Source organism: Nycticebus coucang, chromosome 8 (assembly GCF_027406575.1).
Source record: "Nycticebus coucang isolate mNycCou1 chromosome 8, mNycCou1.pri, whole genome shotgun sequence".
NCBI classification, from domain to species: Eukaryota; Metazoa; Chordata; class Mammalia; order Primates; family Lorisidae; genus Nycticebus; species Nycticebus coucang.
The window spans coordinates 90,692,582-90,708,565 of NC_069787.1; the positions used below are offsets into that span (position 1 = coordinate 90,692,582).

Consider the following 15,984-nt stretch of genomic DNA (forward strand, 5'->3'; position numbering starts at 1 on the left):
AGAGCCTTGTTGGTTTTGAGGGGTGCAGCAGGGGCCTCGGCAGGCCAATGGATGCCAGGGTAGATGGGAACTGGGTAAAAAATCATGTTTAGTGAAGAAGGCAGAACAATAGTAACAAAAACTGTGCTGTAATCAGATTCTCGGCTGGGCCTCAGGAGGAACCCACCACACACTGTGGCTCCAGCTTTCCCTGACTTTACAAGGCACTGGTGCAGTGCTGGTTTGCGCCACCCTGGGTGTGCCGGGGCCTGCACCAGGCACCATGGAGTAAGCAGCCCTGGTAGTGGAGCAAGATGAGAGCCATAGGCAGGAGGCAGAGGGGAGGGAGGCTCCATGCATCCCCCAGGTGCAAGTCTTACTCCCAGAAACAATAGGAGGTGCGTTTTACTGCTGCTTGTTTCTCCCCCAGGGTGTTGGCCCCCAAGTGTGCAGCCTGTGGGCTTCCCATCCTTCCACCAGAGGTAAGATGCTTTCTCAGACATGTTCCTGGGCTCTCCTGTTCTTACATCTTTTAAAATAACCACCTAAAATCTGATCTCTGAGATATATAGTGTCCAAGCCCTTTCTCTTTGACTGGCTTCCCCAGCCCGATACCTATTTTTCTGTATAATCCAGCCAAGCTCTCTTACTTGATACCAACTCCTAGATTAGCACACAAACTTGTCTTTTATTCATTTTTAAGAAAATAAATGTCTACATAGTCAACATCTTACAGTGTCGACTCTGGCATGGAAGGTAGGACTCCTGTCTCTTCCTCTTCTCATCAGCTAAATCTGTTCTTTTTCTGACAAGTGTCACCATTCACTACTGATTTATATTCTTCTCCCAAAGCCTCCTACTTCTTACCCCAGAATCCTCTTCTCTCCCCACCCCATGCATATGGAGCCCAATGGGCCCCTAACTAGCCTCTTCCACATGCTGCTTTTCTTTCATCCCAGGGCTCAGATGAGACCATCCGTGTCGTGTCCATGGACAGAGATTACCACGTGGAGTGTTACCACTGTGAGGTAGGCCCCTCCCTGCCCAGCCCATCTTAGACATCCAAGAGAAAAGTGTCCAGGGTGAGCGGGGCATGCACGAAGTGGTCAGGAGATCCTGGCAAGGGTCTGCTCCCTAGAGCTGATGTAGGGGATAGGGTGAAGGCGATTTGTGGGGAAGGGAGGGAAGAGGCAGATGCCTGGGGTATTACTCATTTCTGCACATCCTAAACTGTCAAGTCCTGCAGCTGTCACAGCTGTTCTCCCTAAAGCTGTGGAGCTAGGAGGGTGGTGTGGAGCATGGGTTTGGGGTGTTGTCTGTGGACCAGATTGTCAGACAGGGTATGATTTGGAGAAGAGACTATGTCCCCTCCAGCTTTCAGGCTGCCCTTCCTCAGCTTAGCCCTGGAAATCTTGAAGAAGCCCCTCTTGGAAATAGGCATGTCAGTTGGGTGGTATGTGGTATGTGCCCCTTCTCTGTCCTGTGTCCCAGGCTGAAGGAGCCACTAGTGCCCTCTGACTATTAGGAAAGCCAGAGGTCACTTGTCACCAGCCCTTGTGAAGGGCGACCATACAATTTGAGCCATGATTAAGTGGATTCACCCATGGGAGGAGATTAGATTGATTTGGTGACCTTGTGGGTGGGAGAACAGGGAGTGTAGGTGAGAGCCGGGTGGGTGGTGCCTCCCCTGTGGGACAGGCCTCCCCTAGGCAGGAGCACCGCTATTTCCTGCCTATACAGAAATACACAGCTCCCTCTGTTGACTTTGGGGAGTGTGGCAGTCTTGCAGTCTGTTTTGTTTGACTGTCACTGGACATTTCTGCCTCCCTCCAGGACTGTGGCCTAGAGCTCAACGATGAGGATGGTCACCGCTGCTACCCACTGGAGGACCACCTGTTCTGTCACTCCTGCCACATCAAGAGACTGGAGAAAGGTCCCTCATCTGCAGCCCTTCACCAGCACCACTTCTAGCCAGAGCCACTTGCAGAACTCATGGCCGGGGGACGAAGAGTCAGGACTGCACCTATTACTTCCAGTGGCTCCTGGTGGAAGAACTGGGGTAGAGGAAGAGGAGGGGTTGGTGGGTGAGGTCCTAGGTGTATATGTGGGGTGCCTTTGCTTTAACCAGGGAGGTAGACATTACCTGCCTGGTGTGTATATTTTCGAAGTGCTTTTATCCATTATCACACCTTCCTCAGTTACTTGGAAAGATGCTCCAGCATGTGACAAAGGTCACATCAGTGCAACTGAAGAAACTCTCCTGTCCCCTCTAGGAACATTCATGTTTCAGAGGGAGAGATTTGCATTGAGCTTGTTTTACAATATTCCCTTTTAGACAGCTCAGCTGCTGATACATGTAACCTTTTCCTCTCCTTCAGGAAAATACCTGTAACCCAAACACCCCCTCCTTATCATATATATACACACATGATAAGCCTTCTTTCCACCCAAGAGCTTCAGTTCTTCTGTAGAATGGCTGCAAATTTATTGCATTATGGCAAGAAAGAAGCTCTAACATGTGCTTTGTATCCTAAGAAGAATTTGATTAGAAAGCCAGAACCAAGATTCAAAAGAAGTGAGGCAGCGTTTATACACTGACACCATTCTGCGTGCCCCTGCAAGTCCTCACTGCCCTACAGGCAGCGGGGCCTGACAGAGATTTGCCCTGTTTGAGTGAAGCATGCTTTGGAAAAGGAGCTTGGTGCAGGCACCAGGACTCTTGCCTACCTATCTGCGCCCTGTTTCTCTGGAGCTCTTAAGAGTCTGTGACTTTGGAGCTGCACAAGACAAGTCTCAGGAACCCACGTAGGGACATCTCTTGTGCCTGTTTTAGATTATTTAATGATGGGCTTATTAGGAGTCCTGCCCGCATACTAAGAGATAGCTCCTTATAAACTAGGAGAGTTTGTGTGTGTGAGATCTTTAAGCCAGCATGGGAGGGAGTGCCTCAGGATAAGTTATTATATTCATTGCATAGGTTTCTCTCTTGCCCAATTCTTGGCACAAACATTATGTTTGAAGAAACCAGCATAAGGTACACTGCTTTTGTCTGTTTTGGGTTTTTTTTTTTCTTTTATATTTGTTTCCTTCCACTTTCAGTCTTCCACACACCCAGAATACCTCTCAGGTAGAGCTTCACCAAATCACAGATTAAGGAGGAATTCAGCTATCACACTGGACTCAGATACCTTCATTGGTGTGTTACAGATTGCTGGCTTCACACAGGCCAGACTGCAGCTGGTCAGAGCAGTGTGACCTTAACTGTTGCCTTATTCATTTCAGCATGCCCCTCCCTGGGAGGGAAGGGCTAAGGGAGGCCCCACACTGGCCAGATTACAAGACCACCTCTGCACCGAAAGCCAAAATTTGCCCTGTCACACTCCTGAGGCTGAAGGTCAATACCCTTAGTATTTCAATTAAAAGAATCTGCACAAAGAAAGACTGGCTGCCATTTGCCCTCTCAGCCTTGTGGTGAGGGCCTTATGGCCTTGTCACAAGATGGCGAGGCCATCCCAACACTGCCAGCCAGGGGGACATGGCAGCCACATGTGCACTCTGCCTCCTCACCTTCCACTCTTAAGAGTGAAGAACTGGGCCCAGGGGCTACAAAGGGCAGTCAGCACAGCCCTTGTCCCTAGACCAGGGTCCCCCCTAAGCCACATTTTGACATATTTGGTAGTCATCGCCTGTAAGAAACACAGAATTGGGCTATGGATCGTCTTTTACATTTCTATGAAATTTATTTTATTGGAATCCTTTGGCTAGATGTCACTTCAGCTAGGCTGTGTGCCTTCATTGGTTCCCATGAACACTGGGGCTGGGGGAGTGAAGCCTGAGGTTGGGCTCCTCTCCTCTAGTCCAGTCATCTAGCTTAGCTTTGGCAAGGCTTGAGGGTAAACACAGCCAGCCACCATGTCTCCACCTGTCTGCCAACCAAGTAACATTGGCCTTGCCCACGCACCTTTGCTTCACTTTTAAGTCAAGCAGAGGGAAGCACATGGCATTGGAACCAGTAGCAGAAATAGCAGGGATTTGTTTGCAAATTGGATAATTAGTTTAAAAAAAATCTGTGATTCTTTTAAATGAGATGTTTTAAAATGGCCTTGATGTGATTCAGATTTGTTTGCAAATATGGCATTTTGCTGAAAAACGATGAGGGGATTTTCAGACATCCTCCAAATCCTATCCCAGACCTCTCAGGTGGTCCGTTTCCTTGGAGAGGGCACCAGGTAGGAATCGCGAATCAATTTACCTTCCATCTCAGGCCCTTTCACAAAAGCCATGTTCACCTACCTGGTATTTTAAATGTTCTGTAAATTATTAGCCCAATAGAACTATAATGGTGTTGTATTTTTGGACACTTAGAAAACATAAGGACTTGGTAGACTAGGATGAATATGTGTATTTTAAAAGTTAGAGCAAATAGCTCTCCCTGAGTTTTCTGGACAATTTTTGGACGTTAGCGAAAACACAGAGGATTATAGGCTGATTCCAGACCCCGAAGCCAGCTTCCATCTATCTCCCTTGCTTCATTTAGGTGTTTTTTGTTTGTTATCTCCTATATTCTTGTTTGCTTTTTTCCCCTTCCTGTAGCGTGGGACATTCAAAAACTGCCTGGGTGGTCTGAGAAAAGCCAATAACCAGTATGGTCTGTTGTCCATAAGGATTCTTTCTCTCACTCACAGATCTTACTCTCCCATTTGCCACGGTAAAGAGTGATTTATCCATCTCTCACCACAGGAGGGTAACCACACTGTTGCCTACAGAGGGCAGCAGAAGGAGAATTCCCATATGGTTGGTGAAAATCTCTTTCAGCCAAGCCCTCTGAGCTTCTGGTCTAGAGTCCCATTGACCAATGGAATAATCAAGGAGTTCTGATCACCTTTGAACACCATCATTGCCTTGTTTCCATGGGCTTGAGTCACACTTATAAAATGAAAAACAAGAAATGTTAGGACTTGGGAGAATTATTTGGAATTCACACTTTTTTGCAGTCCTTGAGGGCTGTCTTGGTGTGCTGATTCTCACACATGTGACAGTGAGGGCCATGATGGCTGCTAGCACCTTTGCAGAGGAAGTGTGAGAGACTTGACCATGAACTATTGTTGCTTGATGCACTTGTTAAAACTTCTTCTGCCAGGAAACCTGATTTGTTCTATACTCTTTTTTGGTGTCAAGAATCAGTTCTAATTTCCCAGTTACTATTTGAAGTAATTTTTTAAAGTAGCAGAAAAAAAATGAGTAAAAATTAGCTATCTCATTCTGAGCCCAAACTGGACAGATGTGGGGAATCTCCAGATAGTGTATGAAAATTTCACTGCACAGGGAAATTGTTTTTCTCTGTTATCTCTTTTACCATAGAATTACTCAAAATTTTACTGTTACTGTAAAATTATTCAAAGTATTGTAACAATAAAACTACATCAATTTGTAGACTATTAAAGGGCTCTCCAACATAATGTTCACTGGGTCTTGTGTATATGTGGAGTAAACAAACAGTGCTTTTTGCTACGTGGCTTTTGTCTTCTTTTAGAGCTCTGGATTCTTAAAGTAACACATGATTATCAAACCTGGGATGAGCCAGATTTTGCCCTACTTGCAGGCTAATGAATTAGCATACCATGGTTTTATGGATTCTGGCAGAAGTTGTTAGACTCACAGCAATAGTAGTGGCCAGATTATCAGCATTTGCACTGGATCCAGATCCACAGTTCCTACAGTTCCCCCAAAGAGGGCCAAATTATACCACAGTGCTCTGGGCTGTTCTCCGCATACTGAGGGGACCCTTGTTTTTTATAATGGGTAGTAAGCCTGCCTGCCTTTTGCTCTAGAGACAGATACTCTATCATCCAAGACTGTTCATTATACAAACATCTTTAATAGGTAGTCTGGAACTTGGCAGTGGGTGTCTATACTCACAAGATGAAGGAAAATGTGAGAGGCTTTGGAGAATCGTATCCTAAGAATCAGTTTCTTTACCTGGGCCTTGAACATTGAGACTTGCACAGTGGTGATTTTTGTCTTTTCCCTTAGGGTGTGTGTTACTGTTTTTTTTTTGTTTGTTTGTTTTTTTGAGTTTATGACCAAAGGTTATGTGAACCTTTAGGTTTGAGGCAGCCACATGCAGGGAAGCAGGACTTACAGAATGATGGGACCAAGTTTATAATTAGAATCCTCAGCTAATTTTAAGCTTTAGTTCTTGGGGCTGCTAGGTTGATGTGCCAGGAACATAGGAATGCTAGGACAATGGTGTACCATACACCAAAATAAAACACACACACACACATATATATATATATATATATATATATTTTTTTTTTTTTGAGACAGGGTTGTTTTCTTACCCAGGCTAGAGTGCTGTGGTGTCAGCCTACCCCACAGCAACCTCAAGCTCCTTGGGTTCTAGGAATCCTGCTGCCTCAGGTTCCCGCCATAGCACATGGCTAATCTTGTCTTTCTTCCTCCTTTTCCTTTCCTTTTCCCTTTCTTCTTCCCCTCCCTACCCTCCCCCCTTCCCCTTTCCTTTTTCTTTTCCTTTCCTTTTTTCCTCTCTTCAGAGTCTCACTTTGATGCCCTGAGTAGAGTGCTGTGACGTCGTCATAGTTCAGGGCAACCTCAAACTCTTGAGCTCAAGCGATCCTCCTGCCTCAGCCTCAGGAGTAGCTGGGACTACAGGACATGCCAGGCTAATTTTTCTATTTTTAGTAGAGATGGGGGTTTCGATTTGCTCAGGCAGGTTTCAAACTTGTGAGCTCAAGCAGTCCTCCCATTTCTTCAGCCTCCCCGAGTGCTATGACTGCAGGCGTGAGCCACAACTCCCAGCCCTCTTTTTCAAGTCACGAGAGCAGCTAGTCTGATTTTTATCAACACAGGTTGCTATCTTCCTATGACCTTGATGTTACAAGGGATGAAAATATAGTCTGGGGCCATGTTATGCTTATAACCCATCTCTGGGGAAAAAATTCAAAAGTCCTGTTGTGGAGTATTTCCATGATATAAACCCTCCCACTACAGCCAATTTCCAGGTATCAACATGGCATCCCCGCACTTGGAGTTGGGAGAGGAGGGCCCAGTTCTGAGTGAGTAAGCCAGCCTCAGGCATTTGGGCCAGTGAGGCTGAAGCAGCAGGGAGGTGTGGTCTGGTTCCAAGTTCCATGATAAAATGGTAGCAGCTGTAATAGCTGACATTGGGTGCTCTCCCATAGCAGATGTTATTCTAAGGCCCGTATATCCATTGTTACTCATTTTATAGACAACTAGAACATGGAAGACTGAACTGTGCAGTAAATAGAGGTGGGATTCCATCCTAAGCAGTCTTACCCAGAGGTTGCTGTCTTGATCACTAGACCACTGGCTGTTGGCAGGCAATAACTTGTCTTTCAGTGTGAGCATACACGGGTCATTTTGAGATACACAGAATTTAAGAAATGTAGAATCTGTGCAGATGGAAACAGATAAAGCCCTCCCAGCAACACCAATAAGCCGAGCAAGTTAAAACTTGTACTGGTAAGTCAGGACACTGTTGGCTGTTTTTTGGAAGTGAAATAATGGACCATAACATAGTCTGTCTCAAAACTTTCATAGTGACCTACTACTTACTCATTAACATTATATGGTCAGAAAATCCTCATGAGGCTGTGAGGAGATTACTGCTGTTTTCTGATGGAGTCTGTATTGGTTTCTTGTTGCTACTGAAACAAATTATCGCAACCTCAGTAGTTTAAAACATAAATTGGCCAGGGCATGGTGGCTCATGCCTGTAATCCCAACACTCTGAGAGATCAAGGCAGGTGGATTTCTTGAGCTCAGGAGTTGGAGACCAACCTGAGTAAGAGCAAGACCTCATCTCTAAAAATAATAAGAAAAAAAAAAAAAACTAGCCGGCTTTGTGGCACATGCCTACAGTCCCAGCTACTTGGGAGGCTGAGCCAAGAGGATCTCTTGAGGCCAAGATTTTGAGGTTGCCATAAGCCATGACACTATGGCACTCTACCCAGGGTAACAGAGACTCATCTCAAAAACAACTAAACTAAATTTATAGTTCTGGAGAAATGAATGTTACTGACACTATGGCATTGTACCCAGGGTAACGGAGACTCATCTCAAAAACAACATATAACTAAATGTATAGTTCTGGAGAAATGAGTGTTACCGGCTAAAGTTAAGGTTGTCAGCAGAGCTGCATTCCTTCTAGAAGCACTAGAACAGTGGTTCTCAACCTTCCTAAAGCTGCGACCCTTTAATGCAGTTCTCATGTTGTGGTGAGCCCCAACCATAAAATTATTTTCGTTGCTACTTCATAACTGTAATTTTGGTACTATTATGAATCATAATTAAATATCTGATATGCAGGATGGTCTTAGGTGACTATGAAAGGGTCGTTCCACCCCCAAAGGGGTCGTGACCCACAGGTTGAGAACCGCTGCACTAGGAGGAATTTCTTGTCCCTCTTCAGCTTGTAAAGGTTACCCACATTTGTTGGCCTGTGGCTGCATCATTCTGATTCTCAATCTTCCATTCAGCTGGAAGGATTCTTTCTCTAAAGGTTTAGGAGACAGGCTACAACTTAAACCCCCATTTTATTAAAGGAGATGAAATGTCCAAAAGCCCATTTCCTATTGTCTTACCTCCTCTCTCTGAAGTTCTGCCTCCTTTTTATTTAAAAAAAAAAAAAATTTTTTTTTCTCTTTTTTTGAGATGGTGTCTTGTTCTTTTGCCCAGGCTTTAGTACAGTGGGGTTGTCATAGCTCACTGCACACTCAAACCCCTGGTTCAAATGATCCTCCTGCTTTGGTCTCCCAAAATGCTAGAATTACAGGTAAGAGCCATCACGCTCAGCTCTGCCTCCTTCCTACAAAGGGCTGTTGTGATTACAATGGGCCCATTCAGTTAATCCAGAATAATCTCCCCATCTCATGATCCTTAATCATATCTGCAAAACCCTTTGTGCCTTGTATTTTTCTTTTTTCTCTTTGAGACAGAGTCTCAGTTTGTTGCCCTCGGTAAGTGCCATGGCCTCATAGCTCACTAGAACCTCAAACTCTCCGGCTCAAGCAATTCTCTTGCTTCAGCCTCCCAAGTAGCTGGGACTACAGGAGCCTGCCACAGTGCCTGGCTATTTTTAGAGACAGGTCTTGCTCGGCTCAGGGTGGTCTCAAACTGCCGAGCTCAGGCGATCTATCCACCTCAGCCTCCCAGAGTGCTAGCATTACAGGCATGAGCCACCTGTGCCTTGTAAAATAAGATATTTACAGGTTCTAGGGATTAGTACATGGATATCTTTGGAGGGGAGGAGCATTATTCAGTTCACCACAGACTTCACCAAACATTTTTGGGTGGAAATGAAACAATATCCCTGGGTTACACATTTGGCGCCTTTCTTCAAGCATTACTAAAAGTAGGGTTTGCATTTTCCCTGGATTAAAAAAAAAAGCTTTATATACAAATCTGACTGAGACCTTGGTCCCAGGGTATAAAAACATCATAAAAAACCCTGTGGGAGAAAAAGAAGCCAGAGAAGGTCAGGTACATGACAGCCCCAAATCGTGTGTGGAAGGCAGCCCAAGGGACTACCACCACTTGGTTATACACATCTGTCCAACTGATCCAAGTCCTCAAGGACAGGTAGCCCTGGCCCACAGCCAGCCTATGATGGACTACAAAGAGGGAACACACCCATTTTGGAGACTCAGTGGGAAGGCTCCACAACAGAGAGGGTCTATAAGATCAAAGGTCTAGGCTCAGCACCTGTTGCTCAGTGAGTAGGTTGCTGGCCACATACACCAAAGCTGGTGGGTTCGAGCCCAGCCCGGGCCTGCTAAACAACAAGGACAACTGCAACAACAACAAAATCATAGGTCTAATAAGTGGGAGCTGGACAGAAAAGTAGGCCATACAGATCATTTGGATGGTGTCAACAAGCTTGATCTGCAGCTTGGACTGTCTCCATGGGAAGGACCCTGGGAGACTTTGTAAAAAATTATATTTGTATGATTTCAGTATAGAAAAGGCCTGGCTAAAGATGTCAATTTTTTAAATTAAATCATAGCTGTGTACACTAATGCGATCATGGGGCACCATACATTGGTTTTATAGACCATTTGACACATTTTCATCACACTGGTTAACATAGCCTTCCTGGCATTTTCTTAGTTATTGTGTCAAGACATTTATATTCTACATTTACTAAGTTTCACATGTACCCGTAAGATGCACCGCAGGTGTAATCCCACCAATCACCCTCCCTCCGCCCATCCTCCCCCCTCTCTCCCCTCTGTCTCCCCTTCCCCATATTCTTAGGTTATAACTAGGTTATAGCTTTCATATGAAAGCCATAAATTAGTTTCATAGTAGGGCTGAGTACATTGGATACTTTTTCTTCCATTCTTGAGATACTTTACTAAGAAGAATATGTTCCAGCTCCATCCATGTAAACATGAAAGAGGTAAAGTCTCCATCTTTAAGGCTGCATAATATTCCATGGTGTACATATACTAAAGATGTCAATTTTTATTGCCCATCCTTGGCTGATGTTTTATCCTGCATATTGCTTTCTTTTGAATCCGATTTTGATTGTTTGGCCTTTAAAAACCCCAAGAAGAGTTGCTGTTTTGGTCTGGATTACTTTCTGTTTTTCAGTCTCACTGAATGTTCACAAAGGGCCTTCACCCAACTGGTGAAGAAAGGTCGAATTTTGTGTCTTAGTTCCTTCTACATGATAACATGTCCAAGGAGCCTGGGCAGGAGCTCTCTGCAGAGCAGAGGCTATTCAGCTGGAAGGATTCTTTTTCTAAAGGTTTAGGAGACAGGCTGCAACTTAAACCCCCATTTTATTAAAGGAGAAGAAATGTCCAAAAGCCCAGAGCTGGTGAGTAGAAGCATCGTAGGACTAGAAATGGTTAATGGACAGTGTCCGGTGACTCATATATTCCCTGGGTTAGAGTCCCTTTCACCATCCATGCCCACAGGAGGAACTGGCCCTCCCCACTCACATGCCTTCTGGGGCATTGTGAACCAATGGGGCAGGACAGTTTTGGGGTCAAGAGCTCAGATTAACATTCTAACTCTGGCTTCACCACTTAATTGCTTTATTAAAGCATATTTAGTTCTTTCATCTGTAAAAATGGGGATACAACTAAACTTACCTCATGGCAATGTTGTAAGGATTGACTGAATTCATCCAAGTAAAAGGCTTAAAGCAGTGCCTGGCATGAGGTTAATTGCTCACTAAGTGTGACAGGTTTTGAGATTTAATTGATCTTTATATCACAGTGATCAACAAAATAAATGACACATGGATTAAAGTAAATGAAAAAAATACTATAAACACAAAATATAAAAAAGCACATAGATCATAGAAGAAACCATAAAATATTAAATTTGTTAATTAAGTTAAAAAATATTATAAGGCAAAGGTAAATGATAAGCTAGGAAAAAGATCACAATGTGTTTGATAGCTAAACAGTTATTAAAAAGTCTAACTTGTAAGAAAATTGAATACATCAAGAGAAAATATATACATCAAATAATGTAAAACAAGTTCCATTTTTAACTATGAAAACTGCAGAGAAATTATACCCAGTGCTGGTTGGCATGCATGGAGATGCTGGTGGTGGAAGCAAGTACTGTATTGGTTTAATTTTTTGGAGAGCAATTTGAAAATATTAGTATATACCAAAGGTCTTAAAAGTTTCCATGACATTTCTAGATGTGGACATTCCATATTTAGATATTTGTAAGACACAGAAATAATTCAATACAGCATTATTGAAAAAAATGTTAAACTGGTAACAAACCAAATTTCCAACATAAGGGTTATACTTTAAAAAACTAGCTTTTTGATGGACTATCTTCAAAGAATATTTAATAACCTAAATCTCAGACAAAGAAGTAAGGGGACACAAGAGAACATAAATCCGTTTCCTATACAACCCCAATTTGGAAAAATACATGTGTAGGTATATCCATATTAAAAAGTGTAAAAGAAAAAAGTCGATAAGGAAAAAAAATGTTAATAGTAAAGATCTCGCGGTGGGAATTCGCGTCATTTTTATTTCCAATAATTTCCTGTATTTTACAAATTGTCTATAATTTACTCAGGAGAAAGGGTGTTATATTGGAGAAATTAACTGATCGATCGAGTGACTACTTAATGGACCATTGTCCGGTAACTCATATAATCTCAGGGTTCGAGTCCCCTCTTTAGGCCGCTGACGTTTCGGGCCTTCCAGGGTCTCCAAGCCAGGCACCTGTATAACGAGTAATGGGAGAGAGTGATTACCTGTTTGAAGGTTTCCCTATTGGAATTTGGGGGCAGGTCTGCCGGCCCTACCACTGCGCGCAGCCACACTGCAGCATCTCTTCCGTGGCGGGTTAGACCCGCAACCCACCCATTTTGGAAAACACGGACAACGCCGCTTCTGCGTCACCATGGGGGAGTTCTGCTCCACGGGGAAAACAGGCCAGAATTGCCGCCTTAAATGTACTTTTGCGTCATCCGACAGCTAGCTACAGCAGTTTCCACCCCAAACTGCCACCTTTCCCGGTGTCCTTTCCGCAAAGTTCCTCATTTGCAGAGACGACTCATGTGCATGATTAAGAGTAGCCGCTTTGCAACTTGCAAACCACCTCAGACAACTCCGCGTCCCAAATAGCTTAAAAGATGACATTTTGGACAAATCAGCATTCAAATTCGAGACAGTTAGCTTTCATATTCTAGCCATAAATATTTCCAAAGAAGTCTTGTGACACCTGGCTCAGATGTGCAAAAAGAGAACACTGCGAGCCAGCCAGGAGTCGAACCTAGAATCTTCTGATCCGTAGTCAGACGCGTTATCCATTGCGCCACTGGCCCCGCGCTAGCCAAACTCTTTCAGCGACGGTTGATCACCCCTTCCGCAGTTTCAAAGGCTTCTTGACACTACCATTCTGCTTCTGCCCCTGCCCGGGGCTCCGCGGCGTCCGCCCACAGCTCCGCCTACTCTTCCTGCCCCGCCTCCCCCAGGCGCGCTCCACCAATCCGCAGCGGCGACCTCGCGGCCCTCTTCCGCGCACTCCAGTCCGCAGCGTCGGACGGCGTCTCTCGCATACCCAGACTGGCGTAGTAGTTTGTCCCCCGCTGCCTCCCGTTCCTTCCCGCGGGGCGGGGAAAGGGGTGGGACGAGGCTGGCCGCTACGGCCGCCGCGCCAGGGTGACCGGTAGCGTAGTAGCCGAGGTGGCGGCGCGGCGCGGCGCAGGGCGGGGCGGGCAGAGAGAGGAGGAAGGAGGTGGTGGTGCAGGATGGCGGCGATGACCTACGAACGGCTAAAGCTGTGAGTCCTGGGGGCTGGAGGGCAGCAGGAGGGGCGGCAGGTTCAGGCACCGGCCTCGCGTATGCTTCTGAGCCCCGGCGGCAGGTTGAATGTGGGAGCCGCTCGCACTGTAGCTCCTCTTCGTCCCGCGCGGCCTCCCTAAGGCCCCGCCTGGGTAGCCTCCGGCCGGGGAGCGACGGTCTCGCTGGCCTCTCTCCGCCCTGCTCTGCCTCAGCTCCCACGGCAGGAAAACGAAGCTGCAGACTGGCTTCCACCGAGCCGGGGTCGGCGTTATGATGCGGGCATGCTAGTCCCTACTTTTTATGGAGAAGTGGCGGCTAAATTTATCAGTATGGCTTAGCAGAGAAAAACAGAACTTTTCTCTTATTTAATGGACCCATTACAGCCCTGAAGAGTACACACACAAATCAGCAAACCTTTCCGTTGGTTATAGTCTGTGGGGCATCGAAGCCTGCTTGAGGTGCGGAAAAAATTGAAAGTACAGTCAATACTCTTAAGGTCCTGAAGGAATTTACTTTTGCTTAAATTTTATACAGCTTCAGCATAAAACGGGTTCTTAAGTGTAGGTTGACAGCCAGAGGCTAATCTTGAGAATTTTGGCACTGTATATTGACTTTCCTGTAAATCCAAGTTCTTCAGGCTTTGAGAGATAGGCTTTGGTAGTTGAGTTGTCAAACAGGTGTTTGTAAGGGCTTTGGCTTGTCTTGGATAAAAAACAGCATGTATTTGTTTCTCTTAGTATTACCATGAACATCTTTACTTTTCTTGTCTAAGCAATTTTGTTGTATTCGCTTTGTGTTTAATGCTTTACTGCTTGAAAACCTGGTGGTTATAGTATGGGAGTACTTTTGGTAGAAGCACAAGTAGTTTTTGAGGAGCTTATCCATCTCTATGTAAGTTAAGGTATCTTGGTACTATGATAGGTATCACGTTTCTTTTGCAGGAACTGAGGACATCAAAATGTGTCACCCCGAACTGAAGCTCCCTCATAAGTTTTTGAAAGGTTCAGTGTAATGTTAGGGTTGTAAAATTGAGAACAGTCATCTTCGTATCATATATTTTTGCAGAAAAGATGATTTTTTTCCACCCTCTTAGCCACTTCTATTTACTGTAATTCTCTTTGAAAAGCTTAGCTGCACACGTGCCTCCACATTTTCTTCTCCAGCTTTTGCTTATTCTCTCCCAGTTCCCCTTTGCAAGGTGGTCATCTCATTGGTGAAAGAGTTGAAGGAAATGTCTTTGACTAGGTTTTTGGCCAGGCCACAGCACATGTGCTCTGCTGGCTAATTAGGTTATTGTCTATCTGATAGGCACTGAAGGATTTAATGTGATCCTACACCAGGTCTCAAATGCATTTAAACAGTTTGGAGCCTTGGCTTGATCCAGCTCAGGGTCAGGTTACAGGATGCAGTTGAGTTTTCCTGTGGCAAAGATTGAATAGGATGGAGAACTTGAAAATTAAGATGATTGTTTTTAAGTTGCCAAGGCACTAAATTTAACCAGTTCAGACATCAACACAAACAAAAAACCCTCTTTGTCCATAAAAGAGAAAGGAAATTTAATTTAGCTCTTAAGTGATGAGAACAATGTTTTGTATTGATTTTTGTGAGAAGTGAAAACTGTAAATTTCTTTGGGTGAAAAGGGAAATCTGGGTGAGCTATAATAACGTTACTGTACCCAGGGCAACAGAGCAAAACTCTTATTTCTAAATAAATAAATAAGTCTGGGTTTATATGAAAATCATTCTCATAATTTTTCAGTCCTTATCTCCCCCCCACCTCCCTCCCCCCTCCCACTAAAACTTTTGAGTACTTATGTATTTGTAAAGATACAACGTTTTTGCATCTTTGTTTTTCTTTACCAAGCAGTTTGGTACTTGAGTTGGAATCTCTGTTTTTATTACTTTTGGGGGCCTTTCCTGGTTTGAGTCTTGCAGTTGAAGGGTTTTTTGCTTGTCATTGTTTTGTTTTGTTTTTTTGTTCTTGTTTTTTACTCTCAATGTTGCTTGCCTAGGCTGGTCTCAAGTGAGTCCAGTCTCCTACATCGGTCTACTAAGTAGCTGGAACTATAGGCATGCACCTGACTTGTTGGTTTTTAAATGTGGCCTTTGCCCCGAAGAAGTATTCTTTTTTGGATGTTGGAGGTAGAATTGGTTTCTGATAATAGCAATTTTTTTTTTTTTTTTTTTGTGGTTTTTGGCCGGGGCTAGGTTTGAACCCGCCACCTCCAGCATATGGGACCGGCGCCCTACTCCTTGAGCCACAGGCGCCACCCAATAATAATAGCATGTTTTTAAAACATGCATAGGGATGTATTTTAGGAAAGATCCTTACAAAAGACATCGTTTACTTTAGTACAAAACTATTGCTACAGACTTTATTAAGATGTAACGCTTGAGGTCTTAAATAATAATTTGTTTTACATTAGGCCATCCTCTTTTCCCAGTCTACCTCCACCCTGGTCAAGTTCACGTTCCTGATGCCGGGGTTTCGTCTTCTACTTTGCTGTGTACAATTTCCAGTTCTGTCTTATCAACCTAAAGCATCATGCGCACATTTCTTAGCTATCTGTATTCTAACCTCTTCATAATCATCTGTCCCCTAACTTTATTTCCTATAACTGCCCAGTGCTTTTTACCCCCTTTTGCCAGACTTGGCTCACCTTCTTCTAACTTCAAGCTTGGGCTTATTTTG

The 15,984-nt window shown here is 44.5% G+C and overlaps 2 protein-coding genes, 1 long non-coding RNA gene and 1 other non-coding gene across 5 annotated transcripts in view; 2 read left to right on the forward strand and 2 right to left on the reverse strand.

Moving 5' to 3' along the window:
• The window catches only part of LIMD1 (LIM domain containing 1), an 83,592-nt gene extending 78,154 nt beyond the window's left edge, over positions 1-5,438 (forward strand). For both annotated transcript variants that reach the window (XM_053598590.1, XM_053598591.1), the window contains 3 exons: positions 410-461; positions 939-1,007; positions 1,813-5,438. In XM_053598590.1, coding sequence (XP_053454565.1) covers positions 410-461; positions 939-1,007; positions 1,813-1,950 — 259 coding nt within the window. In that variant the 3' untranslated portion in view covers positions 1,951-5,438. The remainder of the gene's footprint in view (positions 1-409; positions 462-938; positions 1,008-1,812) is intronic.
• A 6,566-nt stretch (positions 5,439-12,004) lies between these two features.
• On the reverse strand, positions 12,005-12,936 carry LOC128591206 (uncharacterized). The gene is made up of 2 exons (XR_008381546.1): positions 12,369-12,936; positions 12,005-12,227 (listed from the first exon to the last, which is right to left on the reverse strand). It is a non-coding gene; the product is annotated as an uncharacterized LOC128591206 (long non-coding RNA).
• TRNAR-ACG (transfer RNA arginine (anticodon ACG)) lies at positions 12,760-12,832 on the reverse strand. The gene has a single exon. It is a non-coding gene; the product is annotated as a tRNA-Arg (tRNA).
• Positions 12,937-13,130: 194 nt separating the features above from the next.
• The window catches only part of SACM1L (SAC1 like phosphatidylinositide phosphatase), a 73,806-nt gene continuing 70,952 nt past the window's right edge, over positions 13,131-15,984 (forward strand). Inside the window, exon 1 of the mRNA XM_053598592.1 lies at positions 13,131-13,290. Coding sequence (XP_053454567.1) covers positions 13,259-13,290 — 32 coding nt within the window. The 5' untranslated portion in view covers positions 13,131-13,258. The remainder of the gene's footprint in view (positions 13,291-15,984) is intronic.